Source organism: Prionailurus viverrinus, chromosome A1 (assembly GCF_022837055.1).
Source record: "Prionailurus viverrinus isolate Anna chromosome A1, UM_Priviv_1.0, whole genome shotgun sequence".
Taxonomy (NCBI): domain Eukaryota; kingdom Metazoa; phylum Chordata; class Mammalia; order Carnivora; family Felidae; genus Prionailurus; species Prionailurus viverrinus.
The window spans coordinates 110480974-110500341 of NC_062561.1; the positions used below are offsets into that span (position 1 = coordinate 110480974).

At 42.7% G+C, this 19368-nt stretch overlaps 1 protein-coding gene and 1 pseudogene across 2 annotated transcripts in view; one reads left to right on the forward strand and one right to left on the reverse strand.

Moving 5' to 3' along the window:
* The first annotated feature begins 7174 nt into the window (after positions 1-7174).
* The window catches only part of HSPA4 (heat shock protein family A (Hsp70) member 4), a 45592-nt gene continuing 33398 nt past the window's right edge, over positions 7175-19368 (forward strand). Inside the window, exon 1 of one of the 2 annotated variants that reach the window (XM_047864128.1) lies at positions 7175-7536. In XM_047864128.1, coding sequence (XP_047720084.1) covers positions 7430-7536 — 107 coding nt within the window. In that variant the 5' untranslated portion in view covers positions 7175-7429. The remainder of the gene's footprint in view (positions 7537-19368) is intronic. The other variant, XM_047864139.1, reaches the window with a different exon arrangement.
* On the reverse strand, positions 7694-18687 carry LOC125170657 (RNA-binding protein with serine-rich domain 1-like; annotated as a pseudogene).

The following is a 19368-nucleotide window of genomic DNA, read 5'->3' on the forward strand; positions in this document are numbered from 1 at the left end:
GCTTGAGGGGCTGCTTGGGTGGCTCAGTCAGTTGAGCGTCCAACTCTTGGTTTTGGCTCAGGTCATGGTCTTACAGCTCATGAGTCTATGAGTTCATGAGTTTACAGTTCATGAGCCCCTTGTTGGGCTCTGCACTGGCAGCATGGAGCCTGCTTGGGATTTCTCTCTCCTTCTCTGCCCCTCCCTGGCTTGCTCTTTCTTTCTTTAAAAAATATAACTATATATAATTTGTTTATGTATAATATAACAAAAATTTTTTTAAAAAGGGAAAATTCTTGAGGATAAAAGGAGACTAAATTGTGCTCTACTATTCTTTAAATAGTATTTCTTTTTTTTTATTAAAAAATTTTTTTAACGTTTATTTATTTTTGAGACAGAGAGAGACAGAGCATGAACGGGGGAGGGTCAGAGAGAGGGAAGCACAGAATCTGAAACAGGTTCCAGGCTCTGAGCTGTCAGCACAGAGCCTGATTCGGGGCTCAAGCTCACGGACTGCGAGATCACGACCTGAGCTGAAGTCGGCCGCTTAACCAACTGAGCCACCCAGGTGCCCCTAAATAGTATTTCTTATATTTATACTGTATTTGTGATTAAACAAAGTTAAACAGATTTTCTATAGGACTTTCATTGTCTTTAAAGTGGTAATATTTGATGAGGGAGCATAAGGCACGCTGAGAACAAAGCACAAGCTAGCACTTTCACCCACCTCCCCCCACCCCCCCATAACCAGGTGGGATGTGTCTGATATTCCTCAGGCACTCCTGGCTCCCCAAGAACAAAGAAAGGAAAGAAAACAAATGGTTAATTGATAGAGATCACAGTCATGTAGGGCATGAGTCTCCATCAGTTTACAAATATCTGTAAATTACAAGAAAAAGGTAATCTTATCAATAGCCTTATCTCCAGAAACCTATAGACTCAGTTTCCTGGATCCCCAACATCACCCTCCCACATAGTGATATGGAGAACAAAGGCAAGAAGGAAATGGCAGGTAACATTGAATTTCTTTTTTATTTTATTATTTATTTTTGACACAGGGAGAGACAGAGCATGAGCGGGGGAGGGGCAGAGAGAGAGGGAGACACAGAATCTGAAGCAGGATCCAGGCTCCGAGCTCTCAGCACAGAGCCCGATGCGGGGCTCGAATTCACAGACTGTGAGATCATGACCTGAGCCCAAGTCGGGACGCTCAACCGACTGAGCCACCCAGGCGCCCCTGAATTTCTGTATAACCTGCAGTCCATTGACAAATTACAGAGTATAACATTTCTCAAGGAAACCCCTACTGTCCTAATGTTAATGCCTTACTAGAGGAAAAACCACCTTAGCTTGAAAATAGCAAGGCCTCAGGGATCTTAGGAGTCCTCTTTAGCATATCAAAGTCCTTCTGGAGGCCTTCCCTTTGCCTTTTACCTCCCCCAACTCCATAGTATATAACCAGTCATCCCAATGCAGCTCTTTCTGCCCATGGGTCCTGTCCCCGTGCTATAATAAAATCACCTTTTTGCACCAAAGACTTCTTCAAGAATTCTTTCTTGACCGTCAGCCCTGAACCCCCACCACCCCAAAACCCTATCAATATTAATCTATTATCTGATGGAACACTATCCCATGGAACACAGTTTGGGAGAGGCTGGTTAACCTAATGTTAAAAAGGCACAACCCAATTCAACCATCGTATGTAACAAAAATACTGAAAGGAAGAAATGTGTTCTAAAATGTAAACAGTGAATGATACTTGTTGAATCATTTCTCTTACTCTTTTATCTTTTTTCTTACTCTTTTGTGTTTCCATGTTGACTTTAATAAGACTTTACAAAGAACATGTACTGAAAGAAAAGAGTGATATAGTTGTAGGAGACCAATGTTGATGTCAGGAGTTTTGAAAGCTGTGTCACCAGTTCCTTAACCTGGTCTCAGGTCTCAGTTTTCTCATCTATTAAACAGGAAAGTAACATCTACCTAATGGGTAGATCTACCCATCTACCTAACATCCCAGAATAGCCTCTATTCATCTACTATGAAGATTAATTGAATTATGATATCCAAATCACTCAGCACAATGTCTGGCACATGGTGTAGGATCTAGAGATGATGTAATTACCACTATTAGGGAGTTACTAGAATTTTAGAGTTTAAGAAAGGAGTACTGGTTTGGTTAAGGCACTGGTCCACTCACTGTGATATAAAGGGGGCTGGAAAATACCATTATCAGAGCTTGTAGGTTCCTCCTGAAGGAAAGAATTCCAGAAGCTCCCCCAGAGTGTAGGACAGGATTCCGTTAGACACTTGGCAGGGGAGATGATGAATTCCCAACTGAGAACTTCTTGTGTCATGGTGGGCAGTTAATGAACACTGTATATTTAAAACAAACATCTTCTTGATTGCTTAGAACCAAAGTTGATCATCGTACCAGAGAAAAGAATGCAACAACTTCCTTCTTTTAAAATTCTCAAGATGCTTTGCTGAATCAAAGTAACTTGTGCTTCAACCACAATGCCTCCAACAAGAAATGTTTTGGCAACTTCATTCCTTCACAATTGTGATTCTTGGAAACTTGTCATTTTAGATTCTTTGGAATTCTTAAATACCTTTTTTCTGACTTCATTTACTTAAATATCCCAGAATAGCCTCTTGAACTATAAGTTGGATGATCCAGGAAACTATTTATAGCAGGATGAGTACTCTCTGTGACTGATGTTATGTTTTATTTTGAGAAGGACAAATCATTAAAAAGATAGATAGGGCCCATGGTATTTTAAACTGAAAGCAGGGCCAAGGCAAATAAGGTAGGTAGATATGAAGGTGGAACATAAAAAGTTATGGGTGTAGTACTTTTTTGCCAGTTTAGTTAAAGCCCGGGGAGGTCTCCCACAGGAAGGAAGTCAGAGACAGTCCATAACCCAGACCTAGTGATAGTTTAGGTAGAAAATCACTTCAGCCTATGGCAGTCTGGCCTCTGTTTGCCCAGTGCTTACAATCCAGAGCAGACAGGCAGAAGACTTTTTGTCATTACAAAGGCCAATACTGTTCTTGGTGTCACTGATATCCTCCTAGGTAGGAGAAAAATAGAAGAAAAAGGAAGGTCAAAGTCAACCTTTAAAAAAAATTTTTTTTTAAAGGTTTATTCATTTTTTGAGAGATAGCAAGTGGGGGAGGGGCAGAGAGAGAGAGAGAGAGAGAGAGAGAGAGAGAGAGAGACAGAATCTGAGGCAGGCTCCAGGCTCTGAGCTGTCAGCACAGAGCCTGATGCTTGGGCTCAGACTTACAAACTGTGAGATCATGACCTGAGCCAAAGTCAGATGCTTAACTGAGTGAGCCACCCAACCTCCCCAAGGTCAACCTTTTTTTGTTGTTTTTACTTTTTATGGTGGTAAAATACACAAAACATAAAACTAACATTTTAACCATCTTAAAGTATACAAAGTATACAAATATACAAATGCCAAAAAGTAGCATTAAGTATATTTGCATTGTTGTGTGGCTACATCCATCAACAGAACTTTTCACCATCCCAAACTGAAACTTTGTACCCATTAAACAGTAACTCTCCATTTCCCCCCTCATCACAAGCCCTTGCTAACCATTATTCTATTTTGTTTCTATGAATTTGCCTATTTTGGTTTTTGAGGGGTGTCCTGATTGGATTGGGGCCACCAAATGTGGGGCAACCTACTCAGGAAGAGGCCTGTGGCATGGTCGGTGAAAGAATTCACCCAAGGCAGAGCAAAGGAGATAGAAGTTTATTGAATACACTGCAAGGGAAGTGGTGGGCAGGACAGCAAAGCAGAGACTGTCTGCCAAAAGGCAGTGGGGGTGGAGGGCGATAGTTAAAATGGGAAGATAAGGAGGCATGAGAACATGTAGAATTTTCCTTTTCTGGTACTTGTGCCCGGGTATAAGTAACCTATTGGTCAACTAGGGCTTATGGATATTTTGATGTGGGTCCGCTAAAGGACATGTTTGTATTCAGCCCAGGGTCACCGTGGGCCCTTTTACCTTAAGCAGGTTTCCATTGTTCAAGTTGTTTTTCTGAATGCAGCCTCTAGTTTTCTCATATAAATTGAATCATACAAAATTTGTCCTTTACTGTCTGGCTTCTTTTACTTGGCATATCTTTTATTCTATTTTACTTTTCATGGTTATAAAGGGCTGTTTTTATTTTGGAAAATGTTAAAAAAAAAAAGAAGAAAACCATTTACCTATGTATTTTAAGTATACACACAAAAAACTACAGAATGGTTCTTAGATATATAGGAGTTAAACACAAATTCTGACTGAGTAACAACTATGAAGATTTCACCCAACATTTAGAAAACGTGTTCTCTAATGCAGGGGAATAGTAAGTATACCAGTCTCAAGGATTCTTCTCTGATGAAGGAAGCAACTACTGAAAGCTTTTATTCAAAGTACCAGTGGTATAGATGCAAAAAAATCAACAACTCCCCCAATACTACTTCAAAATAAACATACCAAACTTGATTTTCACTAGAATGTTATTTCAACATTCATTCCAATATAAATACATATGAGAAGCAACACAAACAATTATTGAGCTTCATCATCTGGACAAGAATGCCAAGGTAGTCTCTCTTCATAAAAGGCAATTATAATGTGAGGATGCTTCATATTTACCTCTTTTGGCATGTTTATTTTTTTTTTAATTTTTTTCAACGTTTTTATTTTATTTTTGGGACAGAGAGAGAAAGAGCATGAACGGGGAGGGGCAGAGAGAGAGGGAGACACAGAATCGGAAACAGGCTCCAGGCTCCGAGCCATCAGCCCAGAGCCTGACACGGGGCTCGAACTCACGGACCGCGAGATCGTGACCTGGCTGAAGTCGGACGCTTAACCGACTGCGCCACCCAGGTGCCCCGTTTGGCATAATGTTTAAAAAAATTTTTTTTGTTTAACATTTTTATTCTTGAGAGAGAGCACGAGTTGGGGAGGGGCAGAGAGAGAGGGAGACAGAATCTTAAGCAGGCTCCAGGCTCTGAGGTGTCAGCATGGAGCCCGATGCAGGGCTCAAATCCACAAACTGTGAGATCATGACCTGAGCCGAAGTCAGATCCTCAACCGAATGAGCCACCCAGGTGCCCCTGGCATAATGTTTTTTTCAAGTTCATTCATGTTGTAACATGTAATACAGTTTTGTTCCTTTTTACGGCTAAATAATATTCCATTGCATGCATACACCATGTTAAAAATCCATTGTTCCATCAGTGGTTATTTGGTTTGTTTTCACCTTTTGGCTTATTGTGAATAATGCTATGAACGTGGGTGTAGAGTATCTGTTCATCTCTGCTCTTTGTTGAAAGGCTCTTTCTGGGCTGCCTGGGTGGCTCAGGTCATGATCTCACCTTTTGTGGGATCCAGCCATTGGGTTCTGTGCTGACAGTACAGAGCCTGCTTGGGATCCTGTCTCTCCTCTCTGACCCTCCCCTGCTCTCTCTCTCTCTCTCTCTCAAAATAAATAAATAAACTTAAAAAAAAAAAAAAACTTGCTGCTTCTGCTCCCATTACCCACTACTTCAACCTCCCACCCCAGGTAGCACCCAGTACTTTTTATTTTTTAAATTTTTTTTAATGCTCATTTATTTTTGAGAGATAGACTGAGTGTGAGCTGGGGAAGGGGCAGAGAGAGAGGGAAACACAGAATCCGAAGCAGGCTCCAGGTTTCAAGCTGTCAACACAGAGCCCGACGCCAGGCTGGAAGCCACAGGCAGCGAGACCATGACGGGAGCCGAAGTCGGACTCAACCGAGGGAGCCACCCAGGCGCTCCCACAGTACTAGTTTTTAAAGACAAAGCCCATTTGGTTTAGCCAAAACGTAAGAACTGTGCGGCAATTTGCAAGTGTAAAGGCAAACAATCTGGCCTTTGGGCATGGCTCCAGGAGACTGAGGTGTGCGTGTGTGTGGGGTGCAGATTTGAGAAAATGTACTTTCTTCTTGGCTCATTCATTAAATGGTCCAATTGTTCTAGCTTTGAGATTGAGATCTTCTACTCAGGCTAGGTTCCAACAATACAGAAGTTCTTGTAGTTCTCAGCAACCCAGACTCTATTGCTGTTTTTGTTAACAACTTGAAAGCAGACTTTTGCTTTTCTGCAAAGTCCTAGTCTCCACCACTTTGTGCATAACAATTTCCACTTCCATCCCTTTTACTTTTTTTGGTTATCCTTGTGACCAGTTTTGGAGTCAGGTTTGCGGGGGGGCGGTTTGAAAGATTACACACTTAACACCCTTAAGGAAAAGACATGAAATAAATATTGACCAAAAAAAATCACAACACATTACTGAAGACTTGGAGGTCCAGATTCCACTGCTGAGATCTCTTCAATCAATTCATCAGAAATGCTTATTGTACAGGGCTGGTTTCCGATGGCACGCTGGCTTCCCGTCCTCAATCTGATACACTGCGGAAATGAGGGGCTCTAAAGTGAGATTCCTTAGCCTCGACTAATCCTGTCATTTAGTAGCTGGTCTGAACGGACCTAGGTAGCGTGTCATTCATCCGTGTCCCTCGCATTTAGCTCAGGACAGGTGCTTGGAATGTGCTGGAGATTTCAAGATTTAAGTCACGTAGGTTCCTACAGAATGGTGAGGCACGGCTGAGCGAAAAAACCACCGCGGTGGGACTGAGAAGATTCCTGCCCTTCGCCGGACAGGGCGCGGTCCTGGACTTCAACAGAGCCCCTGCCCAAGGCCCTGCTCAGGGCCGCATTTCAAGGGCGTCCGTGTCCTCTATCGACTGACCTACACCGAGGGGAGCTCTCTGGATTTCGAAGATTAGTTTGCGCTCCCATTTGGGGGCGCAACACGTCCCACAACCGGAAGCTTCTTTGATAAAGAAAAACGGCGGAAGTAGACCAACGGCGCCTCCTCTGTATTTTGCCCTATGCTGGCCCTCCTACTTTCTTTTGGAAGGGGAGGTGCCCCAGTGCTCTTTGCCGCCGTGGGGAGTCGCTGCGGCGGGTTCCGTGCGCAGTCTCAATTGGCTTCCCAAGCATCTTTCCGCCGCTCTGTCCCTTCCGAGGTTCTCGTGCCTGGACGTGACGTCCGCTTGTCGCAATTGGGGGCGGAACCTCAGAAGGAAAGGCGTCTGAGCCGGTGTCTCGCGAGAACATTCCTTTCCTTCGCAGTTCTCGCGCTACAGCTTCACTCTCGTCGCGACGAGATCTTTCGAGATCTTCTCCGCCCCCGCTACCGGCGCCCTCCTCTGCGGCCACTGAGCCGGAGCCGGCCTGAGCAGCGCTCTCCGCTGCGGCTTCCTTCCCACATCTAGGCGCTCGCGAGGACACCCTCCCGTCTCCCGCGAGTCCCCATCCCCTGGCCCACGCGGCTCGCTCTCCACGCGCCAGCCCCGCCGGGGTCCGTGTCCTGTTTCGCTGGCCGGACCTGGGCTCGAGCCCGAACTGTAGCCGGCGCCATGTCGGTGGTGGGCATAGACCTGGGCTTCCAGAGCTGCTACGTCGCTGTGGCCCGCGCCGGCGGCATCGAGACGATCGCTAACGAGTACAGCGACCGCTGCACGCCGTGAGTGTGGGCCGGTCCGGCCGCGTGCACGGGGAGGGGGTGGGTGGGAGGTAGCGCCTGCTCTGGTCGGAGACCCTCGCGCCTTGGGAAACGCGGGCCGGGGAATCACCTCCGTTTCGAACCGAGGCCCCGGTGGGTAAGGAACTCCCACTGGGTGTCAGGTCACAGTGGCCGCGGCTCGCCGTGAGTGTCTGCGCCAGCGGCGAGGCCTTTTTCCACTGGCCTGCCGGTTGAGCGAAGGCTGTGAGTGGGTACTCGTACCAGCGGAGGGTATGGGTAGGACCTGGAGGGGAGGCAGGCTTGGGATGTATAGTGGACCGAGTTCTTCCTTTAGAGGGCAGAGGCAGGCCCAGGGCGTAGTAGCGTATCTTGAGCCCACCACAGAGTTCGGAGCTTGGCAAACAGCAGGCGCCTAATAAAAGTTAGTTGAATTGTACGGGATCCGGTGTCTGCCGGCCGTCTGAAGATGGAGTGGCCAGAATCCCACGTGAGTGGGGGCGGGGCAGCACCCGGAAGAGAGGGAGCCGGGGCACCAGAGGCTCGGGCTCTGGTTGGAGCCGCCAGCCGCCAGAAAGTACTTAAAATCAGTGTCTTTTGATGCTTCTACATTCGCAGTGGTTTTTCACTTCGTTTTAGTATATGGAACTATGTTGGGTCATTCTCTTTCATTCTGTGCGCATCCACACCTAACAGCGTTCCACTTTCACAGTTAATGCATTCCAACCAGGGTGTTGGCCGCAATTGTTAATGAATGACTCAGGGGTTCACTTTGACTTTTAGAATCTATAGTAAGTTATGGGACCAGTATAGACACAGCTCTAAAAAATCCTGACTCACTCAGGTCTTTCCTTGGTTAAAGAGCCTGCTTGTTGACCGTAGAGATACTTTTCAATCCATTGTTTTCTTCTGGGACAAAATCTTTTAAGAAGCCTATTATTTTCTAGGTTATCTTATTTGCCAGGTGGCCCTTCGAGGGCTTCTGTTCCAAGGCCGATTTTTCACCCTAACTTTTGTCACCTTTCAGCAGATTGGTAGCCAAACTAGATTGCTCTGTCCACTAGTCTGATCTTTGCTGCCCAGGGGCTCACACTTCCACTTGACCAGTTTCTACCCCTTGTTTTATCTAGACCAGGCACTTGCCTGAAAACCCGTCCCAGGTCCTAAAATGTGGTTTGATGGCCTTTTCTCGATTTGTTGATAGTTTATAACAGCTTTATTGAGATATAACCCACGTATGGTACAGTCAACTCACTTAAAGTGTACAGTTTGATCGTTTTTAGTGTAGTCCCAAAACTGCCGTTGTCCCCACAATCAATTTTAAAACATTTTCATCCCTCCAAAAAGAAATCCTGTATTCATTAGTTGTCAGACTCCTTCCTATTTTTACAGTTTTTAACAGTGGTTTTTATGTTTTAATTTGTCATTCCAGGAAAGATACCGTGTAGTTTTCTTCCCAAGGCATTGAAGTTTTTGTTTTTGACTATTTAAGCATCAGTTTTCTATTTGATACTGTCTTCTCTAGATCCAAGTGTTCTTCATTTGTAAAGATAGTGCACTGAGTCACATTTTTAACTTTTTGGTCCTTTCTTGCCTAGTTTTGAACATGATTTCTCTCCAGGGAGAATTCCCTATATTGGAACGAATAGTGTTCCTGAATTTTCTTTCAGACTGTTATCTTAGGCTTTTTTTTTTTTTTTAATTAAAAAAAAAAAGACAACAGCTACAGCAGTTTTACCATGAATTCCATTGTTTGGAATGAAAAGGGTTGCTTTAAGAAAAAAAAAGATTAAACAAACCGAGGGCTGATGTGGTGTGGATGGGGGGATGGGTTAAATGGGTGATGGGCATTAAGGAGGGCCCTTTTTGGGGTGAGCACTGGGTTATGTGTAAGAGATGAATTCCTGGGTTCTACTCCTGAAGCCAAGACTATAGTGTATGTTAATGAAATTGAGAATAAAAAAACAAAGAAAAAAGATTAGTCTTTCCAAATTGGAATTAATTTTGCCTCAAAGACTAGGTGATGGGTGACCAGATACATCATGTAACTATGATAAAATACTGTGTAGATACTTTTGAGCAATTGAAAAAAAATTTTTTTTTAAAGTTTATTTTTGAGAGTGAGAGAGAGAGTGCAAGCAGGGAGGGGCAGAGAGAGAAGGAGACACAGAATCCAAAGCAGGTTCCAGGCTCTGAACTGTCACTACAGAGCCCGACACGGGGCTCGAACCACAAACTGTGAGATTGTGACCTGAGCCGAAGTTGGATGATTAACAGACTGAGCCACCCAGGCACCCCTTGAGTGATTTTTTTTAAATCTGTTTTCCCCATATTTTATATTTTCCAGGAACTTCTAGGGATATCATACGTTTTGAACTAGGATTTTGCTTAGCTTAAAGTTCTTTCTTGGTGTCCCAAAGTAGAAGGTGGGAGTGGAAAGGTTGATTTTTTTTTTTTTTTTATAGTAGTTATGGAAAAATGGATTTTTGTCTCAGGCACACAGAGAGTATGATGTAGGTTTGCTTTAATGTGATAGTGGAAATGAGATGCAATTTTTGGAGAGTTGGCTATTTTGGAATTACCTCATTTCAAATTGTAGGTGTAACAGTATTTGGAATCAGTTTTGGAGGATCCAGTTAACTTTTGTCCAGAAGAGACTCTTGCTTTTCCACCAAATACAGGCTTTCTAAATTAAAAAAAAAAAAATTGTTTTTTAACATTTATTCATTATTGAGAGACAGAGCACGAGCATGGGAGGGGCAGAGACAGGGGAAGACACAGAATCTGAAGCAGGCTTCAGGCTCCAAGCGGTCAGCACAGAACCTGACGTGGGGCTCGAACCCATGAGCAGTGAGATCATGACCTGAGCCAAAGTCGGACACCCAACCGACTGAGCCACCCAGGTGCCCCAGGTGTTAGCTATTGTGCTAAGCCCTGGAGGTACTCTGGACAAATAAATAGGATCCTGCCGTCTTGGGCATGGGTGATGGGGAAAAAAACAGATGCTAAACAAACAAGTCACTACTAACTGTGGTAAAGGTCTAGATAGGAAAGTATAGAATATGATGATGAGGCCTGGGTGGGGACACCTAATTTAAATTGGATGTGTGGTGGGGATGGAAGATACTCTTAAAGAAGTGCAATGTAAGTTAGGCCCTGGAGGATGAGTAGAAATTTACATGGAGGTGGTGGGTGGGTCTAAGGAAGAACTGATCCAGGAGCTGATCCAGAACAAGTGATGAAGACCTGAAACATTTACAAGAGCTTGGTACACTTGCCTGAGAAGATCATAACTCCTCTTGAGCCGTTTGAGAGAATGTTGTGAGATAGATGGACTGGAGTGAGGCAGGACTTTGTAAATCATGTTAAAGGGTTTTTATTTAGGTGCAGTAGGAGTTGATAGAATTTAAATTTTAAAAGTATGGTTTCCTTTTTTTGTGGAGAATGGATTTATCTGAGAAGGGGAAGAGAAGAAGCAGGGTGTTACTTAGGTTATTGCAATATTATTCCGTGGGGGAGTTGATGTTGCTCTCCACTAGTGTCGTATCATGCGGGGGCAGTGTGGGTGGCTTTGAGATAAATTTTGGAGTTTTAAATTAGGAGCATCCAAGTTGATGTTGATCATAGGCTTTGGAATAAGATGAAAAGCTTATTTTTATATTTAGTGGGATTATTACAGTAGAAAGGGTACAACCTTAAAGCTCTGGAAAGAAAATGTTACTGGAGTGCCAAACATGAAAGAATTGGGCTATACTTTCCAAAAAGAACAGTGTATAGGATAGAAAAATGAATTACTTATGAAATAATTTCTTTGTGTGAATTGTTTATGTGACCCTTTTTGTGGCCCTAGTTCCTAATAAAACATTAGAAATATTAGAAATTTGAAGAGACCAAATTGTCTATTATTAGCTGCCTTTGAGAGAGCAAAAGCTGAAAGTATGTACTTTCTGGTTAACTGGGAGATCAATAATTGATACTTGTGCGAGGAAAGTATTCCTATGAAGTTCTTGTTTTTGCATGTTATGTAGAGCTAATTATAGCAGGTGGATCTTGGATCTTTTGGATTCAAAGAAAAGGCAAGTTATTTTGTTAACTAAAGTTCAGACTGCTTATCCCATTTACCCTCTTATGTTGAATTGCAGAAATCATGAAAATAGTTCCTTAGAATCACTAATGAGCTAAAATACAATTTTGTATACAAAGTGGGTAGACTATTTGACAGGAACTTTATGCCATTAGGTTCTAAATTAAAAAAAAATTTTTTTTTAATGTTTATTTTTGAGAGAGAGGAGCGAGTGGGGGAGGGGCAGAGGGAGACACAGAATCTGAAACAGGCTCCAGGCTCTGAGCTGTCAGCACAGAGCCCAAGGTGGGGCTCGAACCCATGAATTGTGAGATCATGACCTGAGTCGAAGTCAGCACTTAACCAACTGAGCTACCCAGGCACCCCTGAATTGGGTTTTCTACATTAAAACATTTTTTTTCTTTTTTTCTTTTTTTTTTTTTTTTTTTTTTTTTTAATGTTTATTTATTTTTGAGACAGAGAGAGACAGAGCATGAACGGGGGAGGGTCAGAGAGAGGGAGACACAGAATCTGAAACAGGCTCCAGGCTCTGAGCTGTCAGCACAGAGCCCGACGCGGGGCTCGAACTCACGGACCGCGAGATCATGACCTGAGCCGAAGTCGGACGCTTAACCGACCGAGCCACCCAGGCGCCCCTTTTTTTCTTGACTTAACAAGATGCATGTTTGTTGTAACAAAAAAACACTATGTTGCTAAAGTTTCTTGTCCTTCTCATTATTTGTTATTTGTTGTATATCCTTGTATACCTTTTTTCCAGACTTCTGCAAATATACATAGGGGAGTGGGTGTGTTTAAACAAATAGGATCATACTATATTTTGTAAAATTTCTACACATATATTTTAGACATCCATAGATAGGAATCTACCTTCTTAAATGTGTAATTATAAAAAAAAATATTTATTTTGAGAGGGAGAGAGAGAGAGAGAGAGGGTGCTAGTGGGGTAGGGGCAAAGAGAGGGGAGAGAGAATCCCAAGCAGTCTTTGTGTTCTGCGCTGACCTGGACTTTGGGCTCAATGTAACCACCCTCAGATCATGACCTGAGCTGAAATCAACAGTCAGACGCTTAACCAATTGACCCACCCAGGCGCTCCTGTACTTCTATTTCTGTTGGATAGAGTTCCAGATGTGAAATTGCTGGGGCATAGAATATGCAATTGACCCTGTATATCAGTGTGGGGTTCAGGGGTGCTGACTTCTGTGCAGTCGAATATCTGTATGTCAAAAAAGATTCCAATAACTTCACTACTAGTAGCCTACTGTTGACCAGAAGCCTTACTGATAACGTAAATGGTCGATTAACACTTAATTTTGTATATATGTTCTATTTAAAGTAAGTTAGGCAAAAGAAAATCTTACTAAGATCATAGAGGAAATACATTTATACCACTGTATTGTATCAAAAAATCCATGCATAACTGGACCCACACATTTCAAACCTGTGTTCAGGGGTCAGCTGTATATGCTTAAAGTACTGCTGCCAGGATACTTTACACAAATATAAAGGATTAATTTGTAACAGGAAGATAAGTGATATCTCTCACTGGAATTGTGAGGATTGTAATGAGTTAAAACTATGCAACGTTTTTAAGATAAAGCCAGACACAGTAAATATTGCCAAGTATTTTCTAGTATTGCTGTTACTACCTTTTTGTATTTTTTTTATTAATCCTGTTCATTAGTGGATTATGTTAGGATAATAAAATGAAGCTATTGAAGTTTGCCTTAAGGGTTCATAATTTGCAGCTTTTAATGTGCAAATCTTAATGCCTCAAGAATTTGCTGTGTTGGGGGCTCCTGGGTAGCTCAGTAGGTTACTTGTCTGACTCTTGATCTTGCTCAGGTCTTAATCTCAGGCTCATGAGGTTAAGCTCCACTTTGGGCTTCACACTGGGTATGGACTTTACTTAAAAAAGAAAAGGGGTGCCTGGGTGGCTCAGTTGGTTGACTGTTCGACTTCAGCTCAGGTCATAATCTTGCTCAGGTCATGATCTCATGGTGAGTTTGAGCCCTGTATGGGCTCTCTGTCAGCACAGAGCCTCCTTTGGATCCTCTGTCCTTCCTCTCTGCTCCTCCCCTGCTTGAGTTTTCTCTGTCTCTGTCTCTGTCTCTTTCTCTTTCAAAAATAAACTTTAAAAAGTACATTAAGAAAAAGAATTTGATGTGCTTTGAGAGTAGTGTATCGTTTAAGTGTGAGCTGTTTGGTCTGTTAGATGTTAATTTTGGAGGTACTTCCTAGTTCAGGGGTAAGAGGATAAGCAGTAGCAGAGGATAGAAGGATAGTAGCAGAGGATAGATAAGTAAGCAGAGGATAGTCTGATTAATCTCTTCCATGATGCTTTTGCTTAAATCTATTATTTGATAGTCTAAAGACTATTATGGATTCTGTGATAAATTCATTTTCTTATATTGGTTAAGAAAGCGAATTAGAGCAACAGCTGTTTTAATATCCTGAGCAGTTCTACACATTGTTACAAATATGAAACTGCCTTTTAAGGATCTGTGTTGATTGCAGCTGTTCATAACATCCCATTAGAATGTGCATAAATATTTGGTCAGTAGTGTTTCTTACCCAGGAAGGGGAGAATGATGTTATTCTCTGGCCTAAAAAAAGATGATTATTTCTAGGACTTAACTATTAGAACAGGGGAGTCTTGAACTTAATTTGAATTAATTTCATGTAAAGCAACCTGTAATTGGGAGTGGAGGAAAAGTAATGTCAGTCAAGTAGCCAAGTCTCTGTTTTTAGCAGCATTGACTTGGAGTTGTGTGGCATAGAGAGGAAGTACAAGATAAAGATTCCTGCTGCCTAGAGGTGTAACCATTCTAGGTGGAAACACGAATGAGATAAAGCAGTAGTAAATAGCATAAGAGAGTAAGAACAGTTGTGGACAGATTATTAAGTACAGACTTAAGCTATCAATGCAGAGGAGAGGTTGCATGCCTGGGGGATGGAGTGATGAGGAAAGGCAGGGAAGGGGCTTGAGCACATAGGATTAAAAGACATGGAGGAAAGGATTGGGATGGTCTAAGTGAAGGTTTAGAAGTGGGAATAAATTTAAGGGTTTTGGTAGGCAGTATGAGAAGCAGATATATATGGGACTTGGAGCTTGGTGGTACTGATTTTGAATCTTAGATGCTGATATTTACCAGTTATGTTTCAGGGCTCATTAACTTCTTTTATAAAATTGGATCCATAATAGTTCTTTTCTCTGAGTACCTGGGAAAATCAAGTGTAGAATGCTTACTTAGTATACTGCCTGGCATATGAAAGGTGTGGGAGCTTGACCTGTTCGGCTGAAGGAGAGGCTTCCTGCCATAGATAAAGATTGGGTGCAGGCTCTGTGCAAATTTTGGAAGTTCCTGGTGAGTGGGGAGTGGTAGATATGTTTCTTTTTAATAGCTTGTTCTATCCTTGTTCCATGTAAAAATCCTAGTGGGGTGATTCGGCCCCTGAATGTTGTTCAGATGGTGTGTTGAGGAGAAACAAACTGAATTTCAGCTTATGTGTTTTTTAGGACCTATTATATTTATTAGAATTCCGTAGGAGTATTTGATTAAATGCTAATAGTGGCCATTCCTGGTGGGGATGGTGGTTGTGGATTTACAGATGTTTATTTTCTTTGCCATACTTTGTTTTCTAATTTTCTGCAATAAGCTTACACTAATTAGAAAGTAGTGGACTAGGTTCTCGAACAGGCCCTAATATTTGACTTAGTCTCTTGGGGCTTTCTTCACATGTGAATATTAGGTTACTTGGCATAAGCTTTTATTTTTAAAATCCTTCGATTTGTGCTGTTTGGCATATTGACCCCCATTCATTTGTTCTTTTTGAATGGAAGTAGGGCTTTTTATTCCTCCTAGGTAGATGATTTTGAAGATGGCTGACTGGATTTTAATGGATAGCTTGAGAAGGTGAAGCAGAACTTTTATAGCAAATTAGTTTGTATATTTTTAAATGAGACTCAAACCAGGGCTTCACTGGAGTTATAATAATAGCTAATATTATTTATAATGTACCAGCCTCTGATATAAGCCCTTTAAAAGTGGATCACCACATTTAATCTTGGTAACAGGTATGAGGTAGGTGCTGTAATTTTCCCCATTTTATTCATTTTTTTTCCGATCTGCATTCTAATCCCAGGTTTATTCAACACATTCCTTTCACTGTACACAGTAAAGTATAAACACCACAGTGCCCCAAATGCTACAAGTTATAAAACTCAAAAACAAAATTTACAGTACTGGCTGTATAATAAAAGCCAAAAAGTACTGTATATATTGCCAAGGTAACCTGCAAAAGACCCCCCCATGAATAACAGCTGCAATAGAGGGGTCCGTGCAGTTATGACTCTGCAGAGCTGGCTCTCAACTTGTTCACCAATTTCAGAGAGAAATGCAGACCTGGGATGTGGGTGTGTGTGCATGAGTACATGTAAAAATAGAACCATTTTCAGGAACTAACACGGAGTGTTTGACCCTAGACATTGGAAGAGGACTGGAGCAGGGGAGCAGGGCCAGGCTAGCAGGAACAGCAGCTGCTCAAAAGTGCGTTCCTTCCTGAGAGATCCTGCAGACCAATAAGCAAGGGCATGACCAGGCCACCAGATTAGACCTCCGTCATTTGTGGATATGAAAATCATACCCCCAGGCTGGGGCCGCACTGCTACCCTGCTTGTCCTTGATGGCTTTGCCACTGAAGTGACTCTCTCATGAGCTCCTCAAAACTGGAGATCATCTTTATGGGCACAACCCCAAACCAGTAATACTCCTGCAACTGGAACTCTGCTGTCAGAGGAAATGTCTCAGTTGCTGTTGTTTGGGCCAACCTTGAATAAGGAATTTCTTTCCTCCCTACCAATCCTGTTTTGCTTAGAAAATTGACAGAACTGAAGTGGATGGGATAGAAGTCACGGCGCAGAGGTTCGGTGGCCCTATTTATCGGGAGGAGTTGGAGCTGGAGCAGCTCCTGTGGCCACAGCAGCCACGAGGGGAGTGACATCCCTGGCACACGGGGAGGCCTGCGCCTCAGGGAACTCTGTCTTTTTATCTGTGGGGGTGACTGGCACCACATGGTCGGGGGTGGCTGCATTCTTCTGGGAGGGCTGAATCACCTGGGGGCGGCCTAGGCCAGGGAGCCAGCACAGCTGTGCCAGTGATCTCTTGACCATTGATTTGTCCTTTGTCCAACACCTCGTTCGTCTGCATTCTCAGACTCCATAGACGCTTAGCCTGTAGACAGATGGGGGTGCATCCTAGAAAGGATGTAGAGGTTGTAGAAACAAGCACGTTAATCATTTAAGTTTTCCCAGAGGTGGACAATGTCTCCATGATGTGGTCCATGCTCACGTTCCTAGTGAGCCTTCTGATGTGCACTTGGGTTGGTTTAGGGGAAGGACTCTGCTTTTTCCTTTCCTTTGCACCTCTTTTGGGTGGTTTGGATTTCAAGTGGGAGCACCGTCTATTGTCGTGTCGATGCCTAGGACTCTGTGAGCCAGAGGAGCTGCTGGAGCTGGAGCTGGAGCTGCAGGGCACGCTGCAGGGCACTTCCCCAGCAGCTAGATGCTAAAGAGGAGCAAGGGCCTCTGCTCACACCTGTGCTGGTGGTAGAGCTGGACCACGACCTGGTGTTGCTGCCACCAGAGGAAGCATGGAAGCACTGCATCTCTTCCAAGCTTTATTCCTGCGGTGATCATTCTCACTAGACTACTTGGTGGCCCCTTTATCTTTAGAATGATCCTGGGACTTCTCGGCAGAGTGGTCTTTGCTTTTGGTAGGAGAAGGAGTCGTCTTCTGCCACCGTGACCTTCTCCTGCTCTCCTCAGCTGTTAAAGCTGATGCCCTAACTTCCCCATTTTGGAGACGAGCAGATAGAATTTCAGATGTTAAGCGGCAGAGAGGTCATGCAGCTAGAACGGCCGAGAAGGGATTTGGACAGATCCATAATGATTATACGGATTCTAGAGTCTGAACTCTTCTTACTGCGCTTGTATTCAAACCAGTAAAGTTGATGGCAAGGTGGAAAACCTAAGGATTTCTTTCTTTAGTGCAATGGGCTTACTATTAAAGAACTTTGTGGAGTGTAATTTGCTTTGTAGTGATAGGATATTGATTTTCTATGATATGCTAAGGAAAATGTGGACTTTCCACATACTTGCAGGAGTTATGCCTTGTTTGAGGTGTTAGTGCTGTATCATGTGGTGAAGATTGACATTCCAGTAGTGACATTTGATTGTTCTGTAAGAAGTTGTAACAGTAGTGTGTGTATGTATGAGCCAAAAAAGGATGAATACAGCTGACTCTTGAACAGTTTTAGGGGTTAGGGGTGACAATCCTTTGCATAGTCAAAAATCTCCTTGTAACTTGACTAATCAAAAACTTAACTATTAATAGTCTACTGTTGATTGGCAGCATTACTGAAAAACAGTCAACACATTTTATGCATTATATGTCTTATATTCTGTATTCTTAGAACAAAGTAAGCTAGAGAAAAGAATTGTCAGTAAGAAGATAATGAAGAGAAAATACATTTATAGTACTGTACTGTATCACAAAATACCTGTAGTTCAAACCATTGTTGTTCAAGGGTCAGCTGTAATTTGAACTGAGACCAACTTTTATTTAGCTTTTCAAGATGTGCAAAACAGTTTTTTTTCTTTAATTTTCTTTAACATTTATTTTTGAAAGAGAGAGAGAGAGAGAGACCAAGCACAAGCAGAGGAGGGGCAGAGAGAGAGGGAGACACAGAATCCAAAGCAGGCTCCAGGCTCTGAGTTGTCAGCATAGAGCCCTATGCGGGGCTTGAACCCACAAACTGTGAGATCATGACCTGAGGCAAAGTTGGACGCTTAACTGACTGAGCCACCCAGGCACCCCAAAAATTTTAGATCCCTGCCTCAAACCACATACAAGAAAAATTCCTGATTAGTCAAATATTTAAAGGTTTATAAGTTAAATTTCAAAATAAAACCATATATTTACTGTTAAAGCAGATGTAGATTTTAAAAGTAGGTAAAAATGTTAACTGACTTCGAGAACATTACCTACGGCAGCTCTGTATAATAGGACATTCTTTGAGGTGGAGGTGTTCTGTATTGCATAGCCCAAAGTCCAGCAAGTTTTAACCCAATTCTGGTAAGTTTTAAGAGGTAGAAATAAGATTAAGTTTTACTTGAAGGACATTGGGAAGGATTCACAGACAGAGTGGGTGATGCTTCTGGAGAATGAGTGAGATGCATATAGAAGGGCCAAGGCATTGCAGGTGGCAAAAGTGGTATGAGCAAAGCAGAAGGATTGGATGACTAACTTGTGTTGGGTCACTTTGCCTGAGATGCGGGTGGAAAATGGGGTTGGGGTTGGGTTGGTGAGAGGTCTTAAGTTCCACAGTTAAGGAACCTGGGCTTTATTTGTTGGTTATTGATTTTGTTTGGAAGGTAATCACAAGCAAGACCACTTCAGAGTTCTCCAGGTAGAAGGGAAAATTAACCTTCAACAGGATATATAATGAAGTTGAGAAAATTAATGTTTTTTATTGTAAGACCCAGTGCTTGTTTTGAGGAGATGAAGGTTTGAAGAAAGGGCTGCAGGAAACAATGGAAGATAAATAATGTTGCCCTATAATTATGTTGGGATTGAGGTGTTGGTGTGATACACCTTAGAAATTCAGCTCTGGTGACATTTAGAAAAGATGTGAGTTTACCATTGTTAGGCTTAGGCTAGAAGGCCTTTTTGGAGTGGAGAGGGTGAATGGA